This window comes from Acanthochromis polyacanthus, chromosome 18 (assembly GCF_021347895.1).
Source record: "Acanthochromis polyacanthus isolate Apoly-LR-REF ecotype Palm Island chromosome 18, KAUST_Apoly_ChrSc, whole genome shotgun sequence".
NCBI classification, from domain to species: domain Eukaryota; kingdom Metazoa; phylum Chordata; class Actinopteri; family Pomacentridae; genus Acanthochromis; species Acanthochromis polyacanthus.
The window spans coordinates 21,780,519-21,802,251 of NC_067130.1; the positions used below are offsets into that span (position 1 = coordinate 21,780,519).

Consider the following 21,733-nt stretch of genomic DNA (forward strand, 5'->3'; position numbering starts at 1 on the left):
GAGCTGCATTAACAAGGAATTAAATGCAGTCTGACTCTGAGGTTGTTCGGTCTGACCAATTTCAGCTTTTGTTCCAAACTTTAAAAATACATTGCTGTGTAATTCACTTCAGACTTCATGACTTTATGTGCTTGTCTTACTATGATGAAGACGTTCCTGTTCAGAGTTGCAGAATAAACACAACCAAAAATAGCTACTGCACCTGATTTATCACTGCTGACTGATCACAACTGTATGTGAAATGTAATGTCTGAGAAAAGCAGGTAGAAAATGTGTGACTCTGTTTTATAGGGAGAGACATTTGAAATATTTTTATAGTAAAATGTGATTTGTCTTAACTATACTGTTCACTAATCTTTTTGTTGAGCTGACAGCATCAGGTTATTTAACCCTCTCTGCAGTGTGTGCACACCCACATCTACTATTTTGTTGAAACAAGTTCCTCATTGCCCAAAATAAATGTCTTTATCAAACAAATACAGCTCTCAACATGTGTAGCATCTCATAGACTATATGCATTGAATTAAAAATTAGATATACACTACTGTTCAAAAGTTTGGGGTCCCTTAGAAATGTCTTTAGTTTGAAAGAAAGGTTTATTTTTTAATGAGGATAACGTTAAATAAATCAGAAATCCAGTCTAGACATCGCTAATGTGGTAAATGACTATTCTAGCTGGAAACCAGAATATTTTTAATGAAATATCGACATAGAGGAACATTTCCAGCAACCATCACTTCTGTATTCTAATGCTACATTGTGTTAGCTAATGGTGTTGAAAGACTAGTTGATGATTAGAAAACCCTTGTGCAGTTATGTTAGTGTTAGTTAGAGTATTCATGGAAAACATAAAACTGTCTGGGGGACCCAAAACTTTTGAACGGTAGTGTAGGCACTTGCAACTGTTGTTCCTTCATTAGCCTGTTAGCACTCACTGGGTTGAGTGACAATTTTGTAGATGAATTTTGAGTGGCATCTACCTATTCTGGCATCCAGTGGCTTGGTGGTTAGCACTTCCACCTTGCATCTAGAAGATCCCCTGTTGATGTCCCGGCCTTCCCGAGATCTTTCTGTATGGAGTGTGCATGTTGTCCCTGTGCATGTGTGGGTTTTCTCCGGGTACTCTCACTTCCTTCCACAGTCCAAAAACATGCTCACATTGATTGGTAACTCTAAATTGTCCGTAGGTGTTAATGTAATTGTTTGTCTCTACTGTATATGCAAGCCTGTGATAGACTGGACAACCTGTCCAGGGTGTCCCCTTCTTTCACCCTAAGTCAGCTGTAATAGATTCCAGCCCCCTGCGACCCTAATGAGGATTAGGTGGTATACAGATAATGGATACATGGATCTGCTCATTGTGATCTGATCATATTTGATAAATAATACTGTGTTTGAAAGCCCAAAACCTCACAATTCAAATGTAGGTAAACGCTTCAAGATACCACCAGCACAGCAAAAGTAGTTCCATATTCTGTAAAGAGCCTACTCACAACTAATTTTCTTACATTTTCTGCCATCTGTAGGGGTGTTCTGCACTATGTTTTCACTGTGATGGTCGAACAAACAAAGTATTTAAGTCTGGTTTTAAGGGGCACTATTGAATTTCATTTAACCCTCTGAATCCCAAACAGTTTCTTGGTGTTTTCTTTGCTCTTTTCACATTTTTCCTCATGTTTCCAAACTTTTTATTTTAGTTAAATTTTTAAATGAGATATGTAGAATAAAGTGATTTTGATGAAACATCACAATTTCAAGCATAGATTTGATTTTTCCCAGCAGAACCACGTCACATGATTCGTTCAAAGGTCATTGAAAAGATTTAAAACAGAGCATTTTGCTTTCATAACTGCTTTAAATTGGGTGATTTTTCTAAATTACATACTTCTCAAAAACACTGGTAGCTTTTTGGGATACAGAACGCAAGAAAAAACAAACCTCACCTTGAAAATTAAGCCAACAAATGCTTTTAATTAAATAATAGTTTTTCAATTTCCGAAAAATGTGACTCAGTTTAAGTCATTCATCATGGTTCTGTGATGTTACTATGAAAAAATGGTTAAGATTTAAATATATTTGTGTTTATAAAATCAGACGGAAACAGCTGCAGAGAAGGGGTGAACTGATATTTTCTTAGACAGACACACTCCAAGATCAGCAGCAGAACACATTTTCTGAAGCTAACATCAGATCATATTTAGCTGCACTTGAGATGAACTGCAGCCGCCCTTGTTTGCACTTGTAGTCTAAAGTAAATATGTTGGTGAAATAAAAACCTTTGTGCCTCACTGGCTAATATGAGGCATCCTTCTGTAAGAATCACCTCTACTTAAAAAAAAAACAACTTTCCCCACAACACATTACCCTGTAGAAAAGACATAAGGACTGACAGAGAACCCAGCGAAGGCCTCCCTCTCCATGCTGTTGACATTGCAGCTTCCTACTGTGCTCACTGTTGAGTCTATGGGCCTTCTCTGTGGTCCAACATGTTGCCCTGCCTACTGCTTACTCAAGTATCGCAACTCCCAGTAATACTTGCAAGCTTGTTTGCTTTGAAGATCAAGTTTTGAAAGTTGTTGCCCCTGGATGACAGAAAACCTCCTGTGGCGCCTCAGATCCGCAGCAAAGCTCTGCACTAGTTGAGGCAGGACTCTTACATACTGCATGTCATAGCTGCTGCCACTGATCACAACATGGCCACATCATTCTTTAAAAGTGAGCGGTTTCTGTTCCATCGACTGCATTCTTGTGACAAACCTGATGCCTATTGTTTGCTGCCTATAAATGTGTAAAAAAAAAGAAGAAACACTTTCTTTGGTCGATTAACTTTGGCCTTGTGCTTGATACTACCATCTGGATCCACATTCTCCACCTCCAGGGGAAATATTGTGAATACTCAACAAGGTTTGCTCTCCGCTGTAAGAACAGATGCAAAATTGCAAGTTCATAGGTATTTGGCAAGTAGAAGGCTATTCCCAAGAAGCGCTGCTTTCATTTTGATAGTGCTGAAGGGTAAAAACATAATCCTGAGCCAATTCAAGCCTGCAAACCATCCTTGATTGTCCACGCTTTGCCTTCATCTTCGACCTGCACATAAAAGTGGGGACTGCTGCAGGGCGGATAGATCAATGACGCACCAGAATCTAACTCGTAAATATTTCATCACGAGTTCCACGAGAAGCTAATTCAGGCTAATAAACATGGCAGCAACACCCCTTCACAGTGTTCAGCTGTTTACAACAAGCATGTGTGCAAAGTCCTTGAATCTGAAAATGAATCAGTGAGAACAACAAGAGTTCTGGTCTCTTTTAAGTTAAGCACATTCATGCAGTATACTCACTCACATATTGAACTTTTAAATCTTGTAAGAAACTAATGCAGCACAAATGAGAAACCATTAGTGACTCAGCCATTAACAACCATCAAATTACAGAATCTATAAGACTTTGGGCTGAACTGCAGGTAGTGTTTTCAGAGAGCAGAGAGGATACAAGCATGGATACCAAAATAAGAGAGATTGAGAAAATAAAACATACTGGATCAATTAAAGTAAGTGCAAAACTGTATATTATCAGCAAGTTAATGGAAGATACATCCATCCATACATCATCTATACACTGCTTAATCCTCATTAGGGTTACGGGGGGCTGGAGTCTATCCCAGCTGACTTAAGGTGAAGGCAGGAGACACCCTTGACCGGTCACCAGTCTATCACAGGACTACATATAGAGACAAACAATTACACTCGGATTCACGCCTACAGACAATTTAGAGTTTTTGGACTGTGGGAGGTACCTGCAGAAAACCCACGCATGCACAGGGAGAACATGCAAACATGCAGAAAGATACCAAGAAGGGATCGTCTAGCTGCAAGGCGAAAGTGCTAATAATAATAATAATTAAATAAATTCAACTTTTGTTTTATTTCACTCTCTGTTTTGTTTTAGAAAATCCTATCCAAAATAGATTTCACCATCCCAATCAAGTCAGAAACTGCATTCTAAATGTCACAGTTTTTCTTTTTCCTCTCTGTATGTACCGTTTGTACAGTCTGCATATAAATGCAACTTCAGTGCAACTGGTGAGTTTTGCTGGACGCCTGATAAAGAAGCCTAGACTTCAACTTTATACAAATGCTGAGCGCCTGACATGATGCACTGTCTCTTGAAACGCAAAATGGTGTAACCAGACTGCACTGCACGTCTGTTTTCATGGACAGTGAATGGCAAGAATTAAAATACTGTAGTCTGTCTCCTTGGCAGTAGATGTGAGCCCTGTCAGCTCATTGTCAAAAGGAAAACTCACCTGACAGTGGACACAGAACAGCCGATGCTAAGGTTGGAGCAGCAGCAGATGTGAGTTATGATGCAGATGGTGTCTTATCTTCTTTATTCAAATTTAATTTGTACATGTTTCTGTTTTTGTTCCGTCTAACTTGCTTGTTTTGTTCATTTTCTACATCTCACTTTTCTCTCAGTGTCTGTTTCCTCTCATCTGCTTCTCTCTCACATCAAATGTGCATCTATTTCTTTGTGTGGTCTGAATCATCTGATGTGTCTTTTTACTGTCTCACATGGCGCTCCCAGAGGACGGCTACTAAATAAAAGAACAAAAGAAAAAACTTGACAGTTTCCCCAGTGCCTCTCTTCCCCTGCAACTTTCAAAAACAAAGTTGTAGTTTGCTGCTTATGCTGTTCATTTGTTTGATTGCCTGTGTCTGCAGGAATCTGAGTCCTGCTGTTGCAGACATGTTGGTATAACGTAGAGACAGACAGGCAGAGGAAGGAGGTTTGTTGTTAGCTGAACTTACCTCTGAGGGGTGATTTCATGGCAGCCTCCACCATGCCGACGAGCAGCTGGAGACTCTTGGGGTCCTGGGCGAGGCCAGAGGCAAACGCTGCCAGGGCATCGGCATGACGACCCAAGTACTGCAGGGCAACCCCCTGACGAAAGTAAGCCTGCAGACAGAAGAAGACTCATTGTCATGTTGCTTTATATATTTTTTTGCTGAGGCTTTCATCTTCAGTATTTTGACATGTTCAACCACTCCTGCTTTCATTCTCTACAGTTTGAAAAAGCGACTGTGACAATTATGTAATAGAGCAGCAATAGAGCTAAATGGATCTGCGCAGGGAAGGAAGAAAGCCGAAGGGAATTCAATCTGACACAGTGGTTAAAGTACACTTACTCAGGTAATGAGTTAAGGACAATTTTCATATATTTGTACTTTATATGACTATTTCAATTTAACGCTTCTTTATACTTTGCTGCTCCAAAACATTTCAGAGGGAGACATTGCACAGTGGCTTGGTGGTTAGCACGTTTGACTTGAAGCTAGAATATCCTCGTTTCATGTCCCGGCCTTCCCGGGATCTTTCTGTATGGAGTTTACATGTTCTCTGGGTTCTCTAGCTTCCTCCCACAGTCCAAAAACATACTTAGGTCACTTGTTAATTCTATATTGTTCATAAGTGTGAATGTGAGTGTGATTGGTTGTCTCTATATGTGGCCCTGTGACAGACTGGTGATCTGTCCAGGGTGTCCCCTGTCTTCACCCTAAGTCAGCTGGGATAGATTCCAGACCCCCATGGCCCTAATGAGGATGAAGTGTTGTACAGATAATGGATGGATGGAATAGTGCACTAACTTTTTATGTTGCAGATAGGGATTGTACACACAATATAAACTTAGAAAATTGGAATGATTGGTGTAGATTAAATATAAAAAAAGCAGTTGACCAGTATGGGTTGTTCAGTGTTTGGAGAGCAGGGTGGCCCATGCCAATATTATGTTGTTGTTTTTGCATCAGAAATACAACCGTTTAACTAGCTGAACACTCAAATCCAGCAGCTTTGAAAGGCACAGTTTCTCTAAAAGTTTCCCACAATAACACAGCTAATCAGAGATAGAAACTGTAAAAACAGAAGAAAAAAAATAAAATCACTGGATTTTGGACATTTCAGTCTTTACTAACCAGTAACCCTGTTTTAAAATAATTTTCTCATTGGAAAATAGAACATTTTCCTGTCACTTTTTTTTTGTAACTCTGGAAGTTTTACAAAACACAGCTTTGTGTAAAACGCTTTGTGTCTCCAAAGGGAGCCACGGACAGGTTTGAAATGCATGTTATCTTTTTAAAAAACACTCAAAATACCCCATTTACCAGAGTAAAAAACAGAAAGAATCACCAGATTTTCAGCTTTTTAACACTCCTTGAACTAATTCTCTGTGACATGCAGTTCTGTTGAAAAAAATAACCAAATCTCATCTTAAAATTGTGGTATTTCTTCAAAATCACATTATTCTACATGTCACATTCACAAATTTGCCAAAAATAAAACAATCCAACAATAAACAAATTATGCAAAAGAAATACATTTGAAAAAAATGATAAAATTCTCATTGCAACTAAGAAGCCATTGCAGCAAATCATGAACTCTTTGGCTGAACTGCAGGTTGTGTTTACATGGAGCAGACAGAAGACAAGGATGGAAACAACTTAGATAGGTTGAGAGGAAAATAAAACACACTGGATCAATAAAAGAAATGAAAAATGCAACATGGCTCAGAAATGGAGGAGCAAACTGTCAGCAAGTGATAGTGGATACATTCAGCATGGTGAAATATCTTTTAGAACTGATGTGCAGAGTAGTAAAAAAAATGTATAGGTTGTAAAAATGTAAATAGTTAAGTATCAATATGGATTCATCATTTATTATAGTGTTGGTAACACATCTGCACTTAATGTACTCATTGCAGGTTTTTGTAATTTTTTGTTAATTTTTAATGTTTGTACTACTATTTTTGGCATTTTCACTGTGCTATAGGACTTAACATGGCTAAAAGAATGAGCCCACAGTGAGTAAAATGTTACAGAAGCAAAAAATACCCAGCTTAGGGTTCAGAGGGTTAATACTGGAGCGCTTCTAGTAGAGTCGGGTGAGGTATTCCAGCAGCCAAAATACCAAAAGCTGCTTTTCTCGGAACAATTACAAGACCTGAGCCCGAAGGCCTGAGAGTCCTGGTAGGTTCAAATCTAGTGAGCCGGCCTGACCTTTATAAACAATTCTGAAAATAACCAATGCAGGGCTCTGATATGATCGGATATATGCAATCAAATTTGTTCTTTCTTGATAGGACTCTCGCAGCAGCATTTAGGATTAACTGCAGTCTGCCAGCAGTGCAGTGAACAGGACACTGTAAAGGTCGAAATAGCCACTGGCGGGCTTTAGGGTTTAAAAGGTTACAACTGTTCAGAAGAGAGAACAGAAAGAACAGAAAATCTGCTTGTTTTTCTATGTAGTGGATCAGTTTCATAATTTGGCTTCATCTACTTGGTTGTATACATTCACATGTATATTTTACAAGCATATACTTTATGTATTTGCCAGACATGAACACAATATATGCTTTGTTTTTAATGTGAGGACAGCTAATTTCACGTAGAATGAAAGCTTCTACATGAATACATTTTGCTTTGCTATTTAGTCATAAAACAAGGTAAGAAATAGTTTTGCTTAGTCACTCTATTCTGTAAAACAGTGGTGTCAAAGCCATTCTAGTTCAGGGGCCACACTCATCCCAGTTTGATGTCAAGTGGGCCGGACCAGTAAAATCACAGCATAATAATCTATAAATAACGTCAACTTCAAATGTTTCCCTTTGCTTTAGTGCAAAAAAAAAAAATGTGTTCTGAAAATGTTCACATTTAATGAGCAACCTGAAATTTCTGAAGAAAAATAAGTTCAATTTCAACAATATTATGCCTCAGTTTATCATTCACACACTTACAGATCAGTGTATCTACAAAGACACGAAATATTCAGTCATCTGGAACTGAACAATGTAGCATTTTACTTCATGATAAAAACAACTTGTGAAGGCCTAGAAATTATCTTAAATTTACATTCATTTACACATCTGCGTAGTAATCCTGAGCAACACACCACACAGTGGAAATTAAAAATGGGAACTATAAAGAAAGAAGGTTAAGTTATGCCCTTGCCTTGCAAATGTACTAAATTTATACATAAAAAAGACATACAAGTTGTGGCAGTACAGTGGACAATTTTAATACAGCAGTTACTTTTACTGAAAAATTGCAATTGATGTCGTCTCTGTAGTTTTTACACTTCTCAAAGTCATCCTGCATGCCGTTTTGGCCTGCGGGCTTTATGTCTGACACTCCTGCTGCAGACAATTTTGGTCTGTCTGCACTACTCTATTATTCTGCTATAGGCGGAAACTAATTTTGCTGTATTTGTGTTTCATTAAACTGCTCACAGTTATCTTGTTCAGAGCTTAAAACATGTTGCTGTGATTATTTCTCTTCAAAATCATGACTTCTTTTTAACAGTTTCATGTTCGGAGACAAAAACTTCATCATTACAATGGCTAATACTCTGTATAAGAACACATGAAGCCTGGCTGTACTTTATGTCTGTTATTCACTCACTGGACTCATTAAACCACTGACAATTTGCTAGTTCTTGCAGAACTTTATTGAACTGATACCACAGAGGTTCAAATAAGGTGTGAAAGAACAAAATACCGTTTATAAAAACTACCATTTATGAAAATACAGATTTGTGATGTATAATTTGTTGACAGTTTGTTAATGGTTAACTTGCATTTTTTTCTGTAAGTAACAGTTAATTGTTAAAAAAAAAACATTTTAACTGTATGCCTTAGAAGGTGTGATGGGTAAGCAAAACTCCACAAATATTCAGTGATATCCACAAACACAACCGTTCAAACGTTTGGGGTCACTTAGAAATGTTCTTATTTTTGAAAGAAAAGCAGTTTTTTTCAATGAAGATAACATTAAACTAATCAGAAATACAGTTTAGACATTGCTAATGTGGTAAATGAATATTCTAGCTGGAAACGGCTGATTTTTAATGAAATATCTACAAAGGGTACAGAGAAGAAAGTTTCCAGCAACCATCACTCCTGTGTTCTGATGCTACATTGTGTTAGCTAATGGTGTTGAAAGGCTAATTGATGATTAGAAAATCTTTGTGCAGTTATGTTAGCACATGAATAAAGGCATGAGTTTTCATGAAAAACATGAAATTGTCAGGGTGATCCCAAACTTTTGAACGGTTGTGTATGTACTTGGAGCTGTTGCTCCTTAATTAACCTGTTAACACTCACTGAATAATAATTAATAATTAATTTATAGGCTGAGCATGTACACACTGTGTACACTCTTTCCGTGTCGTACACAAACACAGTCCGTGCTCACTTCATTAGCTCCCTCGTGTATTTCCCGGCCAGAATAGAGACAATGAATCCTGACACTGAGTTCATGAGGATGACTGAGGAGACGACACCACAAACACTCTTCTTCTCCTCTCACTGCGGACCACACTGTAACTTAATTGTCTCATCTCTCTTCGCCTTCATTCCTTCTCCTTTTCTTCCTCTCATTCATCATCCTGCCCTGACTCTCTCCTTGTAAGCATAATCTGTCATGACAGTGAGTGAATGAAGACAAAAAGGAGACGAATTAGATTACATGGGTGCTCCTGTCCTGCTGACACTTTCTGCACCCGCGCTGTCTTTCCCCAACCTCGTCTTCAGACAGCTTCATTGAAACGAATGGTGATGAGGTCAAGTCTAATCTAATGCATTAAACCCCCAGTGGTCGGAGTAGAATGTGAACCGGCTGCAGCGTCATTTCACTGTTGATTAACACAAAAGTGGGATAAATGGTTGGTAATTACAGCTGGGACCATATGCCTTCAAATAGTAATCACAAAAAAGCCTCAGTTAGTCAAAGCAACGCTGATAATATAATAATCTCTCTTTATAGAGCATTTTTTTAAAAACCAAAAGTCAAAAGTTTAGGAGTGACTCACACAAGTCAAATTTAAATGTGGAGATATTCTCTGACACAGGCGCGTTTTAGGAAGAATGTTGGAAAGGTCGAAAAGATTAGATATGTTGTTTCTAATGTTGAAATGTTATACAACAAAACAACTGACTCTATTTTAATATTATAACATCACAAAAGGTCATGTAGAGACCTCATCATTCAAGGTCAGTGCCAAACAAGAAGGCTGTCATCAGTATCACAGACATGAGAACCAAACCAGTTCATTGATAGTTATCTATTAAAACAAAACTATTGAAAACTTCCTTAATAAATGTTGAGAACCACAGTAAGCAGTTGTTCAATTCATTTTTTGAAAAAAAAAAAAAGGCTCAGATTCACTGGACTGGACTGTTGGTCATAAAAATTAGATATTTCAATGTGTCATTTAAAACTCTCGGGCACTGTGATGTGGATTTATCACTATTTACACACTATTCATTGAATGTTTTTATAAATACTTTTTTATATTTTTTCTCTATGGATGGTCTTACATGTAATGTGTTTTTTTTAATTTATTTTAATTTATTTATATACCTTAATAATTGCACTTTCAAATTTTCTGTTCTCATACCACGACAATAAAGACATTCTGATTCTGATTTCAAGACTTTCTGACAGGAGAAAATGTACTCATTTGTGGAAAATGTCAGTCATGCAGACAGCCGTATTTCTTTGTCTGCAGATAATGTACAAGCAGCTAAAACAGGTCTTTAAAGTTCCTCTCCTTGCATTGATTAATTCCTTAAAAAAATCTTCTATGTGTGTCAAAAATACACATTTCTTTTAAAAATGTTTTGACTAGGTTCACACTGACTAAACATCCTGTACCTGTACGAACAATGTCAAACACAATAAGCTAAAAGTGACAGAACATCCAGCTACATTCAGTTGCATGTTGTTGTTGTCAAGCCTTCATGCTTTGCAGGTCATTCTGACCCACAATCATCTGTACATCACTATATCTTGAGTTGCTGAGAGCACAGACAGATGACAGCTCATTCAACAGATGACAGAGGCCACAATGAAAGATGACAGTGGTGTCGTCCTGCGTCTCAAAGCACACACATTTTCTGCTACTGACTGTGACAGATACACTACTGTTACAAAGTTTGGGATCACCCAGACAATTTCATGTTTTCCATGAAAACTCACACTTTTATACATGTGCTAACATAACTGCACGAGGGTTTTCTAATCATCAATTAGCCTTTCAACACCATTAGCTAACACAATGTAGCATTAGAAGACAGGAGTGATGGTTGCTGGAAATGTTCCTCTGTACCCCTATGGAGATATTCCATTAAAAATCAGCCGTTTCCAGCTAGAATAATCATTTACCACATTGGCACACTGTATTTCTGATTAGTTTAATGGTATCTTCATTGAAAAAAACTGCTTTTCTTTCAAAAATAAGAACATTTCTAAGTGAGTCCAAACTCTTGAATGGTCGTGTATAAGAGCAAGAGGGTTAGAATTCAAGGCACAATGTGGCGTGCACCAGTATGTACATAATATGCAACACAGGGATTGTCTTTTCTATTCCACACATTCTTCTTCCTTCTCAGCACCATGTGCCTGCTTTATCTACAATGCAACTCAAACCAAGAGTACAGACAAAGAAGTAAGTGTGCCATCAACTAATGAGGTGAGGAGCAGCTTCAGAGGGTCACTTCTCTTAACTCCCCACATTCAGATCGTTCTCATGTGACATTACTCAGGGACATTTATGAACTCTCTGAACCATAAGTAGTCACTGTGGGCTAATTTTTCACTGCAATATAAAGTTGTGCTCCCCTATGGAAACAGCACAACCATGACTAGAAGTAGACAGAACTCAAATATCATTTCTACAACATGACATAATCAGAACGACATAAATGATAAAAAAATCAAAGTTGAATTTCTTATTTCCTCTTAATTTTACAAAAGTTTCAAAAGCCCGGAATTGAAACTTTCTTTCTTTCTTTCTTTCTTTCTTTCTTTCTTTCTCAAAATCTGATTAGAGTAGTCTAGTTTAGTAGTTTTAATGAGATATGTAGAATAAAGGGATTTTTGATAAAAACTGGATTTAAAGCTTAGATTTCACTAATCTTCCAGGAACCGTACATCACGTGACCAGTTCAAGGACCATCAGAAAGTTGAAAATCTAATGATTCTTTCTGTTTTCACAGTTTCTGACGGCATTTTTGATGATTTTTTAAATCATAACACGTCTTTCAAAGCTGCTGGAGGCTCCCTCTGGAGTCACAAAGAGCTTCATCAACATTACAAGTTCCAGATAAAAAGTGAGACAGAATCTTGTTTGCCATTGAGGAAACCATTTTAAAGCAGATATTCTGGTCAATAAAGGCCAAAATGTAAAAGAGCCACTGTGTTTTAGCTGGCAGCACTGATGCCAAGTGCCCATGCTGAGGAGAGAGAGACAGCAGCCTGCCCTCTGACCCGGGTCCAGGCTGGAGAGGAGAGCAGCAGGGCTGGATGGGGATGAGGAGTCGCGTCGGTAGCTGGGTGACATATGGACGCCCCACCTGTCTGCCTACCTCTACTTAGCACTGTCCCTCAAATCTGCTGCCTTCATGCTGATTTGGCTGCAGCAGTGTTTCACATTTAGACATTCATTCTGCAGCTTCAAGGGATAATTTCAATCAAATGAGGACAATTATATCGGAGGAGGAAAAGTTATAATCAAAGCATGGAGGCTATTATCTCAGTGTGCGAGCGGACGTGCAGCACAATAAGGCTGAGGTTGGGTGTGTGCAGGTGTGTGTGTCAGAGCTTTTTACTTCCATCAAGGATGTAAACATGCCAGAGGCAGACAGAAAGTGACAGCAGGAAGAGTCTGCTGCTCCACCAGCTCCAGCCTGCTGCTCACACACATCCTGCCTATTAGCTCAGCCTGGCTATGCTGCCTGCTAAGCACATACAGAGGGTGCACACACACACACACACAAACACACACACACCCCACCGCCGCTTCTAATAAACACACTCTCCGTCTCGTGTTTTTCCCTCCATCTCACAGCGGTGTTCTGGAGCATCTCTGAAGAACCTTGTCAGATTATAGAGTCTCTTCACTAACTGCTGTGGTCGTGTCTGGCTTGTCTGGTTTGCAGGTATTTCACACTGAGTCCCAGTCGAGCACTTAGACAGGCCCTTCAACATGAGCTGACAGCTCAGTGTCACTTAAAGTGAAGGGGTCGATAAAAGGGACAGCACTAATTCTGCTGCTGATTTCTGTGATCGCTCTGGGAAGCTCTTTGGGCATCGCTAAATGGAGGAAATCAAACTATTTTAAAGGTGGAATGCTTGCATATTAATTTATCAAATGACACTGTCAAAACTGTCTCTCACAGTGGTCAACCATCAGAGAATTATAATCTGAATGTGCCTTTCTGAAGCTTTACAGTGTAGCATTCATTTCGATAAAAAAAAAACCCTTAACGTGAAATAGTCCTTGTTTTTACACGCTGTTCACAACTTCAACAAGAAAAGTACTAAGAGAGCGCAGTATTCCACTAAGGCTGCTCAGTCATTGTATAATTTCCAACGGATGAAGTCTTTCATAAAAAAATTACCTTGCGGTGAGCACAGGCATGTTATGCATGTGTACATTATGGATGGACACTGAATCACATGACCTAAATATGTAGTGGGCGGCAAGAACTGATAGGACACGGAAACACCCCTACAATGTAATCAATTGTTCCTTGTATCATTTCTAATGGGTAAGTCCCAATAAGTCTACAGTGGTCAATGTGTCGTAGGATCACAATCATGTGATTGTCAGCAGGCAGCTGATGTAGCATTCACTTGCTGTCACAGTTACAGTGATGTTGTGACGCTGTCCTACAATGATATGAAATCTGTAATAAATCCGTGGAGCCAGACTATAAGCCACATCACTGGCAAAAATCTAATCACTTGGTCCTTGTGTCACTTCTGACCTTTCTTGAAAGTTTCATCCAAATTCATTGGTCTGTTTTTGAGTAATGTTGCTAACAGACAGACAGACAAACAAACAGACAAATGCACACCGATCGTCACAGAACTCCGCCGCGCTTCTTGTCGGAGTAACTAAACAAAAAGCAACATTTCAAGACAAGAACCACAACATCTTTTACTCTTCAGCAAATGAATAAAGACTGAACAATAATGCTCAAGACAGACAACTGGACAACTGAACCAATGTGTGTTTAGATGCAAAGTGTTGTTCAGCATCTGTAGAATCACACACTATTGCTACTCCTTGTCAAAGCTTTGCTCAGTAGGTTTATCAGTTTGATGAGTTGTTCTGCAGTTAACTAAGAAGCTCCTTATGCTTGGTTTCTGACAGTAATGTTATCTGATGTTACCGTTTCTTGTTCATTAAAAAAAAACAAGGGGGGGGGGGGGGCGCACTAGCGTTTAACCGACTAGTAAAATACTAACCGTTTAATAAATGAGTCGACAATTAACCGATTAAACAACTCGTCCGCACATCCCTAATTCAAATAAGTGAATATAGCTGCTGCAGAATCTACAAACTTATTACATGCATTCACACAAAGAACGCAAACATTCAGTCAGCGTTATGAAGAAGCATCTTCAGTCACAAGTAAAATAGGGAGTCCTGCAGCAGATGGTCTGACCCCCACAGAGCCCTGATCAACATCATGGAGTCAGTCTGGGATTATATGAAGAGGTAGAAGATGCTGAGAGACTCTGAATCCACAAGAGAACTGTGGTGGGTTCTCCAAGATGCTGAACAATAACCTGTAATATGTCTCGAAAAACTGCAAGTGTACAACAGAGAACTGTTAAAAAGCGCCTTAGTATGAAGTTAGTTGGTAAATAAAATGCGGTAGCTTCTCAACAAAATTCTTTCTGAAAGCCTCTTTATTTTAGTCAGTGTTCATCATTTAACGTAATGTTCAGAATCCTAAAACCTGTCATTTTGTTGATTTTATAAAATCACCAAAATGCTTACACAAACAGAGAGGGGAGAACTATGGAAAAAAAATCTAATTGTAAGTAGTTAAACTGATACACTATATTTAGTTTTTCTTTTCCAGTACCAGTGACACCAATGGACACCTGGGAAAATGTAGAACATGTTGATTCTAGGCTTTTTCAATTTTTGCAAACCAAGTGTGGCAAATAATTAAACTTTCATTTCTGTTTTTATTTTAAATTTCTGTTTTTACTCTGCCAAGGAGATGGAGCCTCGGCGGAGCTATGTGACAATCAGCATTGATCTGTCTGTCTGTCTGTCTGCCTGTCTGTCTGTCTGTCTGTTAGCTACATTTCTCAAAAACGGATGAACAGATTTGGATGAAATTTTTTTAGGGAAGGTCAGAAATGACACGAGGACCAAGCGATTAGATTTTAGCAGTGATGCGGCTTATAGTCTGGATCCATGCATTTTTGAAAAATTTTAGCTGTTCAAAATAATACAACTGCTTTTCTAGTTCTAATTATGATATTGTGCACAGAAGACATTTTATAGTTCTCTCTCTTCTAGTCACGGTTGTGCTGTTTCCGTCGAGTTGCAGGACTTCATATTTTAGTGAAAAATGAGTCCACAGTGATTAACAAGAAAAGCACTCAAAGAGTGCAATACTTTGCCAAGGATGCTCAGTAGTTGTATGATTTCCAACGGGTAAGTCCCAGTAAGTCTGCAGCGGTTGATTTGTAGAAGAATCGCAATCACGTTATTGTCAGCAGGCAGCTGAAGTAGTGTTCACTTGTCATAGTTACAGTGACGCTGTGCACAATGAAACAGAAATCTTTAACAAATCCATGGCTCCAGACTATAAGCCACATCACTGCCAAAATCTAATCACTTGGTCCGTGTGCCATTTCTGACCTTCCCTGAAAATTTCATCAAAATCCAGTATTCCGTTTTTGAGGAATGTTGCGTCAGATTAACAGACAAATGTACGCTGATTGTCACAAAACTCCGTCACATTCCTTGGCGGAGTAAAAAGGAGACAGAGCTAAATAAATCCAAAACTCCCCTGTTCCCTCTGCTTCCCTCCTCCTCCCTCCTCTCCTGCCCGCCTGCTCCTCCTCGCCCCTCTCCCTCCCCTGGGGGGGCTTGGGGCCCTCCACGGCCGAGGGGTCTGGCGTGGGGGCTGGGTTGTCTCTCTGGGGGGGTGGCTTTGGCTCATCTAGGCACAGGCCTTGTCCTGGCTTGCGTGCTGCCACTGGAGTCCAGTTTCTGCTGGCTGGAGGCCTCCGTCTGGGCCTGGTGCTGTCCTGGGGTGTGGTGGGGTGGGTGGGGTCTCGGGGGCGCTGCGGGGTGAGCGCCCCGCATCCTTGGCATGCCGGCTCCTGGGTGGGCATGGCGACTTGTGGCCCTCGCTTCCTTGTGGCTCGGCCTGGTCCCCCTTCGGGGTGGGGTGCTGCATGCAGCTGGCCCGTGTTGGGGCTATGGTGTCTGCCGGGGCGCTGCTCTGATCTGCAGCTCCCAGGGGTTGTTGTGCTGGCTGGGCCAGTTGGTTCGTGTGGGTCCTCCCTGGCCACTTGCCTCTTGGCTCTGGGGGCCTTCTGCATCAGTACCGGTGGTCTTACTACCCATCTCCCCCACTGCTCTGTCCTCTTGGGCCAGATCCACACCAGACTGCCTCTTATTGTGCATTTCACATTTTTCACACCTCACTGTAAATAGCAAACCTTTAGGCACATATAGGGTCACAACAGTTAGGGCGCCGAGGGCAGGTGGGGGCGGGAATGATGGGCACTGTGGTGGGGCGGGTGGCAAGGCTATACGGCCCTGTTTCCCCCTCATCACCCTTTTGCCTGCCTCCCCTGCTCTCCAATCTTTTTTTTAATGCACCACACACACTCACCTTGGGAGTAGGTCTGGGATGGCTGATGCCTTGCACAGCCTGCCCACTTTTAATGCACCACATGACACTCAGGGTTACACTATCACGGTGCTGGGATAATGTTTCCCGTCAGGGATCGGGAAACGCATTTATAGGGGAGTAATGGGTGGGTTTCACAGTTATGGCCTCGCTGGTGGGATCCGGCCCCCTTATGGCTATGGGGCGGCGGGGTGTACCATCATCCGTGTCGCTATGGTTGGGGGTCCCTGGGGCTGGGGGTTGTGGTCTGTGGGGGTTCTCCTGCGGGCCCGACGGGTCCCGGCTGGTGCGGTGGCTCTTGGTGGGCTGCGGGGTCTGGATTGGCTGTCCTGGAGGGCGCTGTGGCTGTGGCGCGGGCTGGTGGTGTGTGGTGGCTCTGTCCTGGTGGGGGGTCAGGTCGTGTCACGGGATGTGGGGGCCTTGTGTGTGCTGTACTCACCTGGGGGCTGGTTCGGGCGGGTATGCGGGGTGCCTCCCCGTTGGCGTCGCCGGGCCCCACCGCTCTGTCCATTTTTGCCCTCTGGACTCGCATTGGGACCCGGCTCCGGTTCCCTCTGGCCAGCCTCCGGTGGCGGCCTGCCCAGTGATGGGCTGGTTGCTGTCCCTTCGGTGGGGTGCTCTGCCCCTGTGTCTGGCTTTCTGGCTGCGTGGGACCGTCGGCCCCCTTGGGGGTGGGGTGGTGAGGTGCGGGGTCCTGGTGGGGGCTGGGGCGGGCGGGGTTGGGGCATGGGTGGCGGGTTAGTCCTCTTGTCCCGGGCTGCCTGGGTCGGTTCTGGTGTGCTGGGAGTGTCGGTAGCTGCTCCCTCTTGTCTTCAGGGTCTGTGTGGTAAACAGTGGCCCCGGTTGCTCTCTGGGGGTGCCGCCCCGTGGCTCCTGTGGCCTGTGGGTGGGGTGGGTGGGGGGGTGGGGGGGGGTGGGGTGGGGTGGGTGGGGGGGCATCCTGTCAGCATGGCCCTGCCTTGCCCTGATAGCTGTTCTGGGCTTCGGCGTCCTTCACACTTGCATGTGCATGTTTGTTCAGGTCCCACCAGCTCCTGTCGAGTTCCGCTGTTGAGAAGTGATGGGACCCGCCAGAATGTGCTGAGACTCTCTCCAGAGTCGAAACTCACACTAAACCCACTCTCCTTTTCTCTAGTATCTTCTTCTGTCCTATTCCACACTATACTGAAATGACACCCACAACTATGGTGTTCAGTACAGTTTGGTTATTTATTAATTTGTTTTTTTTTGTTTGTTTGGTTTTTCTGTTTTTTTTTTTGTGTTGTTTGTTTGTTTGTCTTATTGATGGGTAATTAATAGTCGGGAATAACACAGTACCGGATATTCTTCAGATGTAATAGCACCGCTAGCTAGTCCCTGTCCATCCTGTCCACCCTTTGTTTCCCTTCACGTCACCACTGAGGTGTAGCACTGCCCTCCCTGGCTCTTAACAGGGAATTGTAATAAAGAATGTCAGCTTAGCTCTCAGGGAGGGGTGGTGATGGTCACACGCATGCACTAAATAATAAAATATTTGGCTGCAAGACTAAAATATGCATTAATCTCATAAAGTGTTGACACCCCTTCCGTGGAGTTAAACAATGAGAATAAATGCAGACAAAAAATAATAATAAAAAAAAATCCAAAACTGTTTGAAGTATTGAGGAATAAGCACATTATCAAGCTGACAATTGCTAATTTACTGAGGCACAGACTAGCTGAGGCTAAGTTGTGTCAGTTGTAAACAATGCTATTGGGAAAAACTGAAGGTTTGATTGATGATGATGCCAAATGAAGTGAAGCAATTAAGTAAGAATTCCTGAAGCATGCCATTTCAATGAGGCTGCTAAAGAAAAGCAAGGAGACTATCAAAGTCGGATACATTGAAAACGTTGACTTTCTGATGGTGTCATGTAAAGTCAGAGAGTCACCATATGTCAACATCAAACATTATGCTGAACCACCTAACAGTTGTTGAGATATTTCTATCTGGTCCAAAGTGGTGAAGCTATTGAAAATTATAATAAATGAGTTCAAGGAGAGACAATGGCACACAAACTGAGTGAGAGCTACAGTGAGAGAGGTGTCATGTGTTGGTGTGTCAGAGCAAAGGATGCACACCGGATGAACAGATGCTTCAATTACTGCTCGTAACTCACATTAATCGAGAACAGATGGCAACACAAGTGGTGTTAGAGAGAGAGTGCAAGCACAGGCGAGAGGAGATCACATAAACCAGACGTGATAGAGATTGATGTCTTTGGAAATCAGAGAATCTGCCGGAAAACACACAGAACAAACATTCACTCTCATTTGGTCTGGACTCAAAGTGAATTTAACCTCTTTTTTCATCATGTTGCAGAATAGATTTAGCAGTTTAGAGGAGGTGGAGGAGAGAACTGTTGCCTTGAGTACTTTGATAAAGATGGCAGACACACAACAGGAAGACAAATAATAGCCAGGAAACCTTGAGAAAACAATCGACAAATGAATAAGTGTTTGCTCAGAGTAAAGCATCCTAATAGGATGGTGTCATCAGCGCAACCTTAGTATTTTAATTAATGTTTGATCATAGTTTATTAGAAGTTGTATTATATTGAACCGATAATGGTGAAGCTGAACTCACCAAACCTTTAACAGAGGACTGAAAAAAATCAGGCAAGCACTGGATTCATCATAGAATTGTAATACATATCACAGAAATATCTACAAAAAACTAAAATCTGATGTAAAAGACACATAAATGAAGAGACAATAGACACCAGTCAAAATGAGAACAAGGAGACCAAAGGCATGAAACAAATGCCCAAAATGCGAGACAGAACAGAAACAAAATCAACAAAATGACACAAAACAACCCAAATGTGACATCACAGAGACAAAGAGCTACCACATAAAGATGATGAATGACCGAAATCAGACACAAAATCACCTCAAACACATGCAAATGAGCAAAAAGAGATGAAATACGATCAAAATGACCAACATTATACAAAAGGCAACCTTAGATATGCCCAATGATAACACATAAAACAACCACTAAAAGAAAAATGGCATCAAGGAGATTCAAACAACAAAACAACCACTGACATACAAAAGGACTGCAAAGAGACATAGAATGCCTACAAAGAAATGTGGAATGAACAAAATACTCTCAGTTATGTCACAAAATTACTTAAATGCAAATGCTTAAATGCTGGAGTCTATCCCAGTTAACTTCGGGTGAAGACAGGGGACACCCTGGACAGGTTATCAGCCTATCACAGAGCTACATATACAGACAGTCACACTCACATTCACACCTACTGACAATTTAGAATCACCAATTAACCTCAGAACCCAGAGAAAACCCACACATGCACAGAAAGAACATGCAAACTCCATGCAGAAAAATCCCAGGAAAGCTGGGATGCGAATCAGGGATCTTCCAGCTGTAAGGCGAAAGTGCTAACCACCAATCCATCGTGCAGCATCACAAAGTAATGTCAGTCACTTTAAAATGTAAAATGAGCTACTGCATAAGTATTCATCACATTCAGTCATATTTAGTAATTTAGTAAAGCATTTAGCCTGTGTTGATAGGACTCAATCACTCTTGCACATCTGGGCATTGCAATTTTATCTCATTCTTCTTTGCAAAACTGATCAAATGCCGTCAGGTTGCACGGGGAAAATGAACAGTGTGAAAAGCCCTTTTAAAGGCTAGACACAAAATCTCATTTTGACTTAGATCTGGGTTGTGACTCAGTCACTCTAGAACATCCACCTTCATAGTTTCTAATCTGATGGTCAAAAAACTCAATTTAAGTCTTATCAGATCAATGAGTCTTCTTTTAGTTGACTTCAGAGTCTCCCACTTGTCTGTTGGTGAACTTTAGTCGAGGTTTAATACAAGTTTTTTTCAACAGTGTCTTTCTCTTCACCCTTTGACTGGTGAAGAACAGTCTCTACTGCCTCAGTCACTAAAGCTTGTAATGCCTTCAGACAAGTCATAGCTGTCTTGATGGCCTCCAGTAGTCTCTTTTTGTGTAATATCCTATCAATTTCTCAATGATGGATTTACTATATTCCTGTCTTAATACTACAATCACTTGAGACTTATTCACTGCACTTCGATAACCTTCATTTTACAAATTGTGTGATTTCGAGCAGTAACTTGGATGCACCTGTGTTGAAATACATCAGTCACTTTAAAGGGGGTAAATATTTATGCAATAGTTTCTTTTACATTTGACCTTTTTCATTAATTGACTTTACTTTGAAGAAATCTGTTTTCACTTTGACATGAAAGTCTTTTTTTGCTAATTCTTGTCAAACCAGTCAAATTAAATCGACAGTGACTCAATGTTGAAAAGACATAAAAGCAGAAAACCTCCATGAGGTGAATACTTTTAATGAGCACTGTATGATTAGTTGTCTGGAAAGCACCAACAGAGAAAGGTTGATTCGGGTTTCATGGTGTCAATTTCAGATATTGAAGAACTTCCATAGACAGACAGACAGACAGACAGACAGACAGACAGACAGATAGACAGATAGATAGACAGACAGATAGATAGATAGATAGATAGATAGATAGATAGATAGATAGATAGATAGAATTTATAAGTGCAAATTAATAAGTACAAGTGTGCATGTGCAAGTGGGGGAGCTATGAGGAGTTATGTAGTCTGATGGCTGAAGGGATGAAGGATCGCCTGAAGCGCTCCGTCCTGCAGCGCATTGAAGGCAGACGTTCACTGCGGCTGCTCTTTTGTCCGGAGACAGTACTGTACAGAGGATGATTGGGATTTGTCAGGATGCTCTGCACCTTGCCCCTTATGCGTCTCTCAACTACTGTCCCCACATCGTCCAGACCTCTCCCGACCACTGAACCAGCTCTCTTAATAAGCTTGTCCAGCCGCCTCCTGTCCTTGTCCATCTGGTTGCCACCCCAGCAGACAGCAGCATACAGCAGGGCACTCCACCACTGATTTGTAGAACATGTGCAGCATGTCACTGCACACATTGAACGAGCGCAGCCTGC

General features: G+C 41.1%; 1 protein-coding gene across 1 annotated transcript in view; it reads right to left on the reverse strand.

Moving 5' to 3' along the window:
* The window catches only part of ttc28 (tetratricopeptide repeat domain 28), a 244,762-nt gene that overhangs the window by 90,701 nt on the left and 132,328 nt on the right, over nucleotides 1-21,733 (reverse strand). The window contains 1 exon segment of the mRNA XM_051938750.1: nucleotides 4,811-4,958. Within this exon segment, the coding sequence (XP_051794710.1) occupies nucleotides 4,811-4,958 (148 nt within the window).